At 47.3% G+C, this 12,149-nt stretch overlaps 1 protein-coding gene across 1 annotated transcript in view; it reads left to right on the forward strand.

Annotated features, from left to right (window-relative positions):
• LOC138294262 (membrane-spanning 4-domains subfamily A member 15-like) overlaps window positions 1-12,149 on the forward strand; it is a 67,616-nt gene that overhangs the window by 26,581 nt on the left and 28,886 nt on the right. The window contains exons 2-3 of the mRNA XM_069233377.1: window positions 6,265-6,421; window positions 11,081-11,200. Of these exons, the coding sequence (XP_069089478.1) occupies window positions 6,278-6,421; window positions 11,081-11,200 (264 nt within the window). The 5' untranslated portion in view covers window positions 6,265-6,277. The remainder of the gene's footprint in view (window positions 1-6,264; window positions 6,422-11,080; window positions 11,201-12,149) is intronic.

Here is a 12,149-nt window from a genome sequence, read left to right on the forward strand (position 1 = left end):
TAAGATAGTGGCAAAAAGAGATAATACTAATGCTCTATTTTGTGGTAGTGTGGTCGAGCAATAGGCTTATCAAAGGAGTAGTGTTAAGCATTTGTTGTACATACACACAGGCAATAAATGAGGAACACACACTCAGAGACAAATCCAGCCAATAGGGTTTGTTATAGAAAAATATATTTTCTTAGTTTATTTTAAGAACCACAGGTTCAAATTCTACATGTAATATCTCATTTGAAAGGTATTGCAGGTAAGTACTTTAGGAACTTTGAATCATTACATTAGCATGTATACTTTTTACATAAAACACAATAAGCTGTTTTAAAAGTGGACACAGTGCAATTTTCACAGTTCCTGGGGAGGTAAGTTTTTGTTAGTTTTTGTCAGGTAAGTAAATCACTTACAAGTCTCAGGTTTGGGTCTAAGGTAGCCCACCGTTGGGGGTTCAGAGCAACCCCAAAGTTATCACACCAGCAGCTCAGGGCCGGTCAGGTGCAAAGGTCAAAGAGGTGCCCAAAACACATAGGCTTCAATGGAGAGAAGGGGGTGCCCCGGTTCCGGTCTGCCAGCAGGTAAGTACCCGCGTCTTCGGAGGGCAGACCAGGGGGGTTTTGTAGGGCACCGGGGGGGACACAAGTCAGCACAAAAAGTACACCCTCAGCAGTGCGGGGGCGGCCGGGTGCAGTGTGCAAACACGCATCGGGTTTACAATGGTTTTCAATGAGAGATCAAGGGATCTCTTCAGCGTTGCAGGCAGGCAAGGGGGGGCTCCTCGGGGTAGCCACCACCTGGACAAGGGAGAGAACTTCCTGGGGGTCACTCCTGCACAGGAGTTCCGTTCCTTTAGGTGCTGGGGGCTGCGGGTGCAGGGTCTTTTCCAGCCGTCGGGAAATGGAGTTCAGGCAGTCGCGGTCAGGGGGAGCCTCGGGATTCCCTCTGCAGGCGTCGCTGTGGGGGCTCAGGGGGGACAACTTTGGTTACTCACAGTCTTGGAGTCGCCGGAGGGTCCTCCCTGAGGTGTTGGTTCTCCACCAGTCGAGTCGGGGTCGCCGGGTGCAGTGTTGCAAGTCTCACGCTTCTTGCGGGGAGTTGCAGGGGTCTTTAAATCTGCTCCTTGAAACAAAGTCGCAGTTCTTTTGGAGCAGTGCCGCTGTCCTCTGGAGTTTCTTGGTCTCTTGGAAGCAGGACAGTCCTCTGAGGATTCAGAGGTCGCTGGTCCTGGAGAAAGCGTCGCTGGAGCAGGGTTCTTTAGAAGGCAGGAGACAGGCCGGTAGGACTGGGGCCAAAGCAGTTGGTGTCTTCTTTCTTCTTCTGCAGGGGTTTTCAGCTCAGCAGTCTTCTTCTTCGGTAAGTTGCAGGAATCTCAATTCTTAGTTTCAGGGGAGCCCTTAAATACTAAATTTAAGGGCGTGTTTAGGTCTGGGGGGTTAGTAGCCAATGGCTACTAGCCCTGTGGGTGAGTACACCCTCTTTGTGCCTCCTCCCAAGGGGAGGGGGCCACATCCCTAATCCTATTGAGGGAATCCTCCATCTGCAAGATGGAGGATTTCTAAAAGTTGGAGTCACTTCAGCTCAGGACACTTTAGGGGCTGTCCTGACTGGCCAGTGACTCCTCCTTGTTTTTCTCATTATTTTCTCCGGCCTTGCCGCCAAATTGGGGGCCGGGGCCGGAGGGGGCGGGCAACTCCACTAGCTGGAGTGTCCTGCGGTGCTGGCACAAAGGGGTGAGCCTTTGAGGCTCACCGCCAGGTGTGACAGCTCCTGCCTGGGGGAGGTGTTAGCATCTCCACCCAGTGCAGGCTTTGTTACTGACCTCAGAGTGACAAAGGCACTCTCCCCATGGGGCCAGCAACATGTCTCTAGTGTGGCAGGCTGCTGGGACCAGTCAGCCTACACAGATAGTTGGTTAAGGTTTCAGGGGGCACCTCTAAGGTGCCCTCTGGGGTGTATTTTACAATAAAATGTACACTGGTATCAGTGTGCATTTATTGTGCTGAGAAGTTTGATACCAAACTTCCCAGTTTTCAGTGTAGCCATTATGGTGCTGTGGAGTTCGTGTAAAACAGACTCCCAGACCATATACTCTTATGGCTACCCTGCACTTACAATGTCTAAGGTATTGCTTAGACACTGTAGGGGCACAGTGCTCATGCACTGGTGCCCTCACCTATGGTATAGTGCACCCTGCCTTAGGGCTGTAAGGCCTGCTAGAGGGGTGACTTATCTATACCTGCATAGGCAGTGAGAGGCTGGCATGGCACCCTGAGGGGAGTGCCATGTCGACTTACTTGTTTTGTTCTCACCAGCACACACAAGCTGGCAAGCAGGGTGTCTGTGCTGAGTGAGGGGTCTCCAGGGTGGCATAAGATATGCTGCAGCCCTTAGAGACCTTCCTTGGCATCAGGGCCCTTGGTACCAGGGGTACCATTTACAAGGGACTCATCTGGGTGTGCCAATTGTGGATACAAAAGTACAGGTTAGGGAAAGAACACTGGTGCTGGGGCCTGGTTAGCAGGCCTCAGCACACTTTCAATTCAAAACATAGCATCAGCAAAGGCAAAAAGTCAGGGGGTAACCATGCCAAGGAGGCATTTCCTTACACCTGTGGTAGGCACACTCACTGCAGTAGACTTTGAAGGTGGGGATGGCGTGTTGCTTTTGTGAGTGGGAGAAACATGTGGTAGGTGCACTCACTGCAGTAGACTCTGAAGGTGGTGATACTGTGTTATGGTTTGTGAGTGAGAGAAATCTGTGGTAGGCACACTCGCTTCAGTAGGCTGAAGGTAGGGATGGTGTGTTATGGTTTGTGAGTGAGAGAAGTCTGCGGTAGGCTTACGCGCTGCAGCAGTCTCTAAAGATGGGGAAGGATTGTTATGTTTTGTGACTGGGAGAAGTCTACAGTAGGTACACACTACAGTAGAATCTGAAGGTGTGGATGGTGTGTTATGGTTTGTGAGTAGGAGAAGTCTGCGGTAGGTTTACTCACTTCAGTAGACACTGAAGATGGTGAAGGATTGTTATGGTTTGTGAGTGGATGAAGTATTTGGTAGGCACACTCTGCAGTAGGCTCTGAAGGTGGAAATGGCATGTTATGGTTTGTTAGTAAGAGAAGTCTGTGGTATGTAAACTCACTGTATTAGGATCTGACTGTGGCAATGGCGGGTTATGGTTTGTCAGTGAGAGAGGTCCGCCATATGCACACTTACTGCAGTAGGCTCTGAAGGTGGCAATGGCGTGTTATGGTTGTTTAGTGAGAGATGTCTGCGGTAAGCACACTTACTGCAGTAGGCTCTGAAGGTGACAATGGTGTGTTATGGTTGGTTAGTGAGAGGTGTCCGTGGTAAGCACACTCACTGCAGTAGGCTCTAAAGGTGGCAGTGGTATGTTATGGTTTGTTAGTGAGAGGGGTCCATGGTAAGCACACTCACTGCAGAAGGCTTTGAAGGTGGCAATGGCGCATTATGGTTTGTTGGTGAGAGAAGTCTGCGGTAAGCACACTCACTGCAGTAGGCTCTGAAGGTGGCAATGGGGTGTTATGGTTTGTTAGTAAGAGAAGTCTGCGCACACTCACTGCAGTAAACTCCGAGGGTGGCAATGGTGTGTTCTCTTTTGTGAGTGGGAGTAGTCTGCGGTAGGCACACTCACTGCAGTAGGCTCTGAAGGTGACAATGGTGTGTTATGGTTTGTTAGTGAGAGATGTCCACGGTAAGCACACTCACTGCAGTAGGCTCTGAAGGTGGGAATGGTATGTTATAGTTTGTTAGTGAGAGGGGTCCGTGGTAAGCACACTCACTGCAGAAGGCTCTGAAGGTGGCAATGGTGTGTTATGATTGGTTAGTGAGAGAAGTCTGGGGTAAGCACACTCACTGCAGTAGGCTCTGAAGGTGGCAATGGTATGTTATGGTTTGTTAGTGAGAGGGGTCCGTGGTAAGCACACTCACTGCAGAAGGCTCTGAAGGTGGCAATGGTGTGTTATGGTTTGTTAGTGAGAGAAGTCTGGGGTAAGCACACTCACTGCAGTAGGATCTGAAGGTGGCAATGGCGTGTTATGACTTGTTAGAGAAGTCTGCGGTAAGCACACTCACTGCAGTAGGCTCTGAAGGTGGGGATTGTGTGTTCTGTTTTGTGAGTGGCAGTAGTCTGCGGTAGGCACACTCACTGCAGTAGGCTCTGAAGATGACAATGGTGTGTTATGGTTTGTTAGTGAGAGAGGTCCGTGGTAAGCACACTCACTGCAGTAGGCTCTGAAGGTGACAATGGTGTGTTATGGTTTGTTAGTGAGAGATGTCCGCGGTAAGCACACTCACTGCAGTAGGCTCTGAAGGTGGGAATGGTATGTTATGGTTTGTTAGTGAGAGGGGTCCGTGGTAAGCACACTCACTGCAGAAGGCTCTGAAGGTGGCAATGGTGTGTTATGATTTGTTAGTGAGAGAAGTCTGGGGTAAGCACACTCACTGCAGTAGGCTCTGAAGGTGGCAATGGTATGTTATGGTTTGTTGGTGAGAGGGGTCCGTAGTAAGCACACTCACTGCAGAAGGCTCTGAAGGTGGCAATGGTGTGTTATGGTTTGTTAGTGAGAGAAGTCTGGGGTAAGCACACTCACTGCAGTAGGATCTGAAGGTGGCAATGGCGTGTTATGACTTGTTAGAGAAGTCTGCGGTAAGCACACTCACTGCAGTAGGCTCTGAAGGTGGGGATTGTGTGTTCTGTTTTGTGAGTGGCAGTAGTCTGCGGTAGGCACACTCACTGCAGTAGGCTCTGAAGGTAACAATGGTGTGTTATGGTTTGTTAGTGAGAGAGGTCCGTGGTAAGCACACTCACTGCAGCAGGCTCTGAAGGTGACAATGGTGTGTTATGGTTTGTTAGTGAGAGATGTCCGCGGTAAGCACACTCACTGCAGTAGGCTCTGAAGGTGACAATGGTGTGTTATGGTTTGTTAGTGAGAGATGTCCGCGGTAAGCACACTCACTGCAGTAGGCTCTGAAGGTGGGAATGGTGTGTTATGGTTTGTTAGTGAGAGAAGACCGCAGGAGGCTCACTCACTGTAGCAGGCTCAGGTGTGGATGGATCGTTATGGTTTGTGAGTGGGAGAAGTCTGCAGTAGGCCCAATCACTGCATCAGGCTCTGAAGAAGGAAGTGGTTTATTATGATTTGCTAGCCATTTAGGTTTGTGGCAGGAACATTCACATCATCAGGCCAGGTGCAGTGATTGCTTGTTAGGAAAAGAACCTCTCTGCCTCGGAGGTTTGTATAAGGTGCTTTGTTTTTTGTGCCTGGCAATGCCTTGTCAATGAGAGAGGTGTTCTGCATCTGACATGCCCCAGAAAATGCCTCAAGGTGTGTGGTGCTGCAAATGATGTATTACGGAGATGGAGAATGAGAGAGTGTGAGAAAGAGAGATGGTTTCACAAGCCTGCAATGTACACACACACCAGTCGAGTAGCAATGAGTCACAATGTAAGCAAGGAAAATGCACCCCTACCTACTAGTTGTGTAGTAAAACTCAGCATTAATCAAGTTCAGTAGCTCCTAACGCCTCAAGGTCCCGATGCCACTGCACATGCTGCACCAGTGATGGCTTCGCCCCCTGACACCCACTGCATCAGGGTCTGGTGCTTCGGACTGATGGCCAATGTCTCAAAAGTGGCATCGCTTCAGAGACTGGGGCTATATTCATGGCAAAGTCGCGCAGCAAGTCACCATGCTGCGCTGCGAGACAGGGAAGGGGCAAGAATGTGCAGCACTGAAAAGAATATGGCACATCCCTGCCTTTGCCCCTGTGCTGGAACCGTACGCAGGCACCCTTGCACCATATTAAGTATGAATGTTTTCCTGCACAAAAAAATCCCCCTGCGGCACTTTCCTCTTTCCAACTGTCCTGCAGAATGCAGCACAAATAGAAAGAGGAAAAAATTAAGAGAAATAAAGCTATTTCTCCTCCTTATGCTTCACCTGGGAAGACATGGCATTTTGGCACATTCTGGGAATCTGGAATGAGTCAAAATCCATGAGTGGATATGTGGGAACAACCACGCAACATCCATGGAATGCCTCCCTGGGCAGAGTAGCACAACCCAGCGATTTGTGCTGCATTGCATTACTCCAGATTTATCAAGTCAATCAGGGCCACGCTAGGTGGATTTGCGTGGGTTGATAAATCATATTTTGGGCATCCATTGCGCATGCACCATGTTGCACCAGAGTCATAAATATGCCCCCAGAGTCTTTATACACAGCTTATAAATCAATGTTGTCTTTTGTTTTAGTTGCTGGGGCAGCATGGCGTCATCAATAAGTCTGCCAACTTCAGGATATACGAACTCTGGAGTTAATCATTTTAATATCCCCATCAATTTCCCTCCAAGAACCCGGGCTCCTACCTCAGTGCAGACACCGGAACCAGTGAAGGCTACGAAAAAAGGAGTAAGTTTGGATACACACATATTTACTTCTCACACAGCAAACACCAGTGCAGGCAAACTGTCTAACCAGAAGGCGTGAATGGAAAGCACGTAGTGGAAATGAAGTTGAAAGCACTTTCTTCCTTTGTGCAGACTTTGGCCATATGTACTAAATTCTGTTTTTGCATTTCCTAAATAGCCTATCCTAAGAAAGCGCTATTTAGGAAATGCAAAATGGAATGTACCAAAATAGAGCTTTTCTAATAGCCATTCCTACAGATTAGGAATTGATATTAGGAGGTCGATATTTAGGAAATGCTACACCATTCGTTCCTATGGGGCTGAAGGCCCATAGGTACGAATGGTTTTGCCTTTCCAAATTTGCAATTTCCTATTAGGAAATGCCAAACCAAGGGTGCATATAGGCCTAAGGCCCCTCTTGATGCACCCCAAAAAAGAGTGGTGCGCATGTAAAGCCCACAAATGGCCTAGGGGCATGTGCGCTACATGGCACATTAAAAATACATTGGGAGTGCTCTTTTTAGAATTGCACATGGTTACCATCGACTTGGAGTCGATAGTAATAACAATTCCCTTTTATACAGAGTTTTTAGCCTGAGAATGAGGAGGCGGAGGACTTCCTGGCTCTAAGGGCTCCTTTGTGACTGTGGAGGCTGTGTTTGGATTGTAAGAAGGTTGGTCCTTTTTCCTGAGGAGGCAGCGGACTTGGAACAGCTTCTCTTGGTGAGTGGCATCCAGAGTAGGGCCTTCAGGGCTGAGGGAATGTGGTCACATCTCTTAAGATGAAGACTTGTCTAGCTGAGGTATTCTGGGATTAGTCTAACTGCTGATTAGATGCCTGGGAAGTCCACTGTTGCGCCCATTGGCATACCCAAGATGCAGCAGCATGGAGCTAATGAGGACTGTAGGCTGGGATGTGGCCTAGTGGCCACAGCTGCCAACCTTGCAACTGGGGAACCAGCTTTGAATCCCGGCCTCACCTCAGTATCATGTTATTACAGGCAAATCATGCAATCTCCCCATGCCTAGGAATATGTACGCTTGTGAAGCCCTCTGGAAAGGTTTGTGCTATAACAAAACTGCAAAAAAACATTCCAAGGTAAATGAAGCAAGACCATACCGTCTGCTGCTTTTCGAGCTACCACATTTGAATTGCCAGGGTGTGGCTGGCCAGCAGGTTTATGTGTGAATCCCTTATTCACGCATATGATGGGGCCCAACTGCAGACTTACCTTCACCTATGCCTACCCTGACCAGGTGCAGTCCAGTTGTATAGGGCGTGGAAAGCAGACAGTGGTCACATCTGACCCCTGCCTGTATTTCAGTCCCATCTGAGGCCAAGATGCACTGCACAGACCTAGCAATACAGGTTTCCATATCAGGGAAGAGACACACATTTCAGAAGATAGGCCTTTAAAGGCTGTCACTGAGACCTGTTGCCTTTTCCTCAGTCAGGATGAGGGTGAGAGACCTGCCTGGAGTGATCCAGTTAAGAGTCAGTGAGTGAGTGTAGGAAATGCCATGGAGTGGCCTGAGACTTCCTGTATCTCAGTCCCTCCATGATCTTTTAGTGGCAGTCCCTTTGTTCCCCATACAAATCTGGGACTCAGGTCACTGGGCTGCCACTGAAAAGTATTAAATATTCCTAAACAATACACTTTCAGTACAGTGTAAGAGTACAGGGCCACCCCTGTCTGATAGTACACATGATTAGGTTGGGTGAGATCGAGTCACTAAAAACCAAGGGACATATTTATGAAATTATCACGCAGCGCACAAAGTCGCCTTGGTGCACTGCTGATAGGGAAAGTGCCGGAATGCCCCATATTTACCATTATACGGTAATTTGCGTCATTTCCCAGCGCTGGTGCACTATTGGCTGCCTAGCACCAACACAGGAACCCTTAGACCTTGGTACAAGGAGGCCTGCGTAGTAAGCAGAGTTGTTTTTATGCAGGAGGAGGCACCTTCCTGCACAAAAACAATCCTGTGAGGCATTAGCACACAGAGGAGAAAATGACCTAGGGAGGCATAGGCATTTTACGCATTCCCAGGTCTGCCACTTCTGGTAAATTTAGGGATGCATTAAAATCCATAGGTGTTGCGTGGGAAACAACTATAACATTAATAAAAAAGCACACAAAATCATGAAACATTACAAAACAATAAAAATCGAAATAAATTAAAAACAGCTATATTTATTACGATAAACTTGTCATCATGATTTTTTAATGATATTAGTGTCAGACAGTATTTTTACGCACTATTGATATTTTGCACCCCCCGTGTAGGTGGGCGAGGAGGAGGGCCTTGATATTCTACAATTGAGTTAAAAAAGATAGTGCTTTAGCTTCCTCAGCTGTGTGTATTAGTGTCAGGCTGTCTTGGATTTCTTGTAATTATGTGTCTTGAATGAAACGTTAGTGTCTGAAGTGAACTCAAGTGATTTGATGCTTTTGCTGGTATGAGTCTGTCTTTCTTCATGTTGGTCAGCCAATCTTGGATCAAGCTTTATGTTGTTATTTGCTAAATGGAGAAATTTGTTTGCGGCTGGTTTAGACCCAGGCACTTGATGTAAAAGTATTAAGTTGTATAATGTAATTTGCTGCTGAGTTTGTCGAGTACAGCTTGTGTCCCTGGCAGGTTTTGCTGGTGTTATCCATGAGAACATTTCTCAGGGTTACATGAAGATGTAGAGATTGATGGGGGAGAGCATGGATACCAGGGGAGCTTTTCTGGTAGCTTTCTGGTTCTTGGGATGCTCTCTGGACAAGTTGATGACAGTTTGATACATGTTGAGCCAACAACCAACGTACTGTGTTCAAGTTGCCAGTGTGAGATTCCATGAAACTGGAGAATGGTCACGTGAGATGAAGAGGAACAAGGGAGAATCAATGCACTGAGTACCTGTTTACAGGAAAACACTGCAGTAATAACATTCGGTAGCCAGTGGTCTCTCAAGAGGAAAACACACATCAGCTGTAGCTTTTCTCCTCCCGGACTGGGCGCAGTATCAGCTTTCAGCACAGAACAAGATACAGCAGCATCATTGCACTCTGGCAGTCAAGATCTTCTGGCATCCTTCACAATAATCTGGGGCGAAGGACCTCTTCTCCCAAGTGGTCGATTGGAGAGCCTTTTATACCATATCTCATCCAAGACTGGAATTTCTGGCATAACCTTCGGACCTTTGACCTATGTCAACATAACCCATGTGCATCAAGATGCTAGTCTTAGATGTACTGTCTAACCTTGAACTAGAGATAACAAGGCACGTGTCCCAGACTGATGTCTCATCACGTGTTCTAAGGAAGTCATTGTCTGTGCATCTTATGTCTTATCAATGTCATTGTCCGAATGAGTTAACACTTTCACAGGTTCTCAAAAAGATGAGGACAGACGACATATGTGTCAAAGGCACATATTGATGATTCTACAAAAATAGAGAAGATGGAGTCTCGCCTGCTCAAGATGAAGTCTGGCCATATGGACTTTAGGTCAGCTTCCTATTTGATGGCTTTCCTTGTTCCAGTGTGCCCATTTTCTATTTGTCTATTCCCCCGGAGGATAGCATCTTTACCATCTCTCATACTGACGACTGGCTTCTATTGTTCCACTGCTCACTTTTATGGAACTTTTTTCTTTTTGCTTGACTGCTCTTCGAGAGTGCCTGTGTTTTCCAGCTTTCTCCCTCATATTCTTCTGTCTTCCCCCACCCCACTAGTGCACTGTGTTGCTCTCTGTCACTCGTGTGATTCTTCCCCACTCCTATGTTTTTCTCTTCCTTTTGTGCTTCTTCCCCTACCATCTGAGTTACTCCCTTCCTTGTGTGCTGCTTTTCCTTCCTCCCTTCACCCTCTGTTATTTTTATTTACTCCCCACCTCTCCCCCGACCCACTCCTATGTCACACCTCCATGTACATTTTTTAATGAAGGCCAGATACTAAATTGCTGCTGGTCCCTTCACTTAAATAAGAATAGTTTCTTGCAAATTCATTTTACTTGTTTTTTTAATGTACCGATCCATGTTGGATCAGTAAATTAAAAAAATGGTGCCACGTCATTTCGGTAAGTGACGCATGCGCGCCCCTGCCTCAGTATGACTCGTGCGCATCTACAAAATGACATGCGCTCCAAGGCAGCCGCTCCACTGTGGCTTTTTCCTTTTTGCCATGCTGCACATCATCAACAAGAAAGGCTTTCTGCTGTTCCTCTACAGCATGGTTAAAAGGCATTAACAAAGTCTATAGGTCCCAAAGGTGAGACCTATTGGCTCTGCCAATGCTTTTTGAGTGTTGCATGAATATCTGTGGCTGGAAACAAGTGGGGTGGGTCCCAGAGAGAAAACTGGTGTTACCAAGTGAGGTGAGGAAGGGGAGAAGTCAGATTATAAGTCAACTGGGTTGATGGGGTGGGAGGAGGGTTCTACCAGGTCTGTGTACGCGGCTTGTCTTTGATTGTAAGTGCAGAATAGATGCCACCAGAGGTACCCATAATTCATAAGAGAGGGGATGAAATATTCCCCACTGTGGGTCAGGATTACTGCCTCCCAGTGTTACTATAGTTCCTGTACTGGTGCAAGGAGAGACCACCTTCCACCCAGAGCAGGGCTGCAGAATACTTTGTGATGGGCTGCTTCTGAAGTGTCATTGTCTCACAGTATCTCCAGGTCCTGCTTGGCTTCATCGGGCTGGCCCTGGGGCTCGTTCTCTTCATCCTCCAAGATGATTGGGGAACCTTCACTGCTGGCATTGGTGTGCCTTTCTGGAGCTCTGCGACTGTAAGTACAACTCTTGTGCCTTTTTCACAACTAAATTGGGCATGTGGCAGAATTTGTATAGTTGGCGTGAGGTCAGGACTCTTGGGCACCAGAAAACCTAAAAGTCAATTGTAGGTTTTCATCTCTTACTCTGTTGCATGGGGGAGGGAGGTTTAGGAAACATGCTACGCATATTTTAAACAAGCATTGACAAAGGTAATAGGTTTGGCACTGGCTGCCAAACATTTGGCTTTGTTAATGCTTTTGGTTTGTCATAGTTTTAGGAAAATGTTTGTGTTAGGGAAGCTGCAATGCCCTCTTCAGATTAAAAGAAAATTGGCCATGTTCATTTTGGTTTTAAAAAAATCCCACATTCCCATTACAGCCCCTGAATGGAACTACTTTGTGTGCGGATGTGGTCCTTGTGAAAGAGAAGACTGCAGTCAGTTTCCGTGAAGTTAGCCAGTGGCTGAAGTGGGCTGACCCTTTGTCCCAGTCTGTGTACTGTCATGGGCAGACAAAATGTAAAGACTCACAAACAAGCATGTGAGTGAAGAGGGCTGGCTGTCAGCCTCTAAACTATAACAGAAACAAGAAATAGAGACAGCTGGGGGTATATTTATGAGCCCCTTGCACGCCGTTGCGTCACATTTTGTGATGCAGTAGCAGCGCAAACCTTGAACTCATATCAATGAGGCCACGCAAAGCCACTTTAATAATTGGGAACAAGAAATCGAAACACCAGATGTTGATATTAGCGCCATACCCTGACCCATTAGCAAACACTGGTGGGGAGTCCAGAGGCACACAACAAAACATCTACACATCAAGAGTTGTTTACAGCCCTATTCTGCCTTCCCGAAAGAGAAGACGTAACTATAGCAACCAGGGAAGCCCCGCAAATTGAAATGGGCTAGACAGAAATATAGCTCAAGTAAATGTCATTCATCGCATCATACATGATCCTTGC

Source organism: Pleurodeles waltl, chromosome 4_2 (assembly GCF_031143425.1).
Source record: "Pleurodeles waltl isolate 20211129_DDA chromosome 4_2, aPleWal1.hap1.20221129, whole genome shotgun sequence".
NCBI classification, from domain to species: Eukaryota; Metazoa; Chordata; class Amphibia; order Caudata; family Salamandridae; genus Pleurodeles; species Pleurodeles waltl.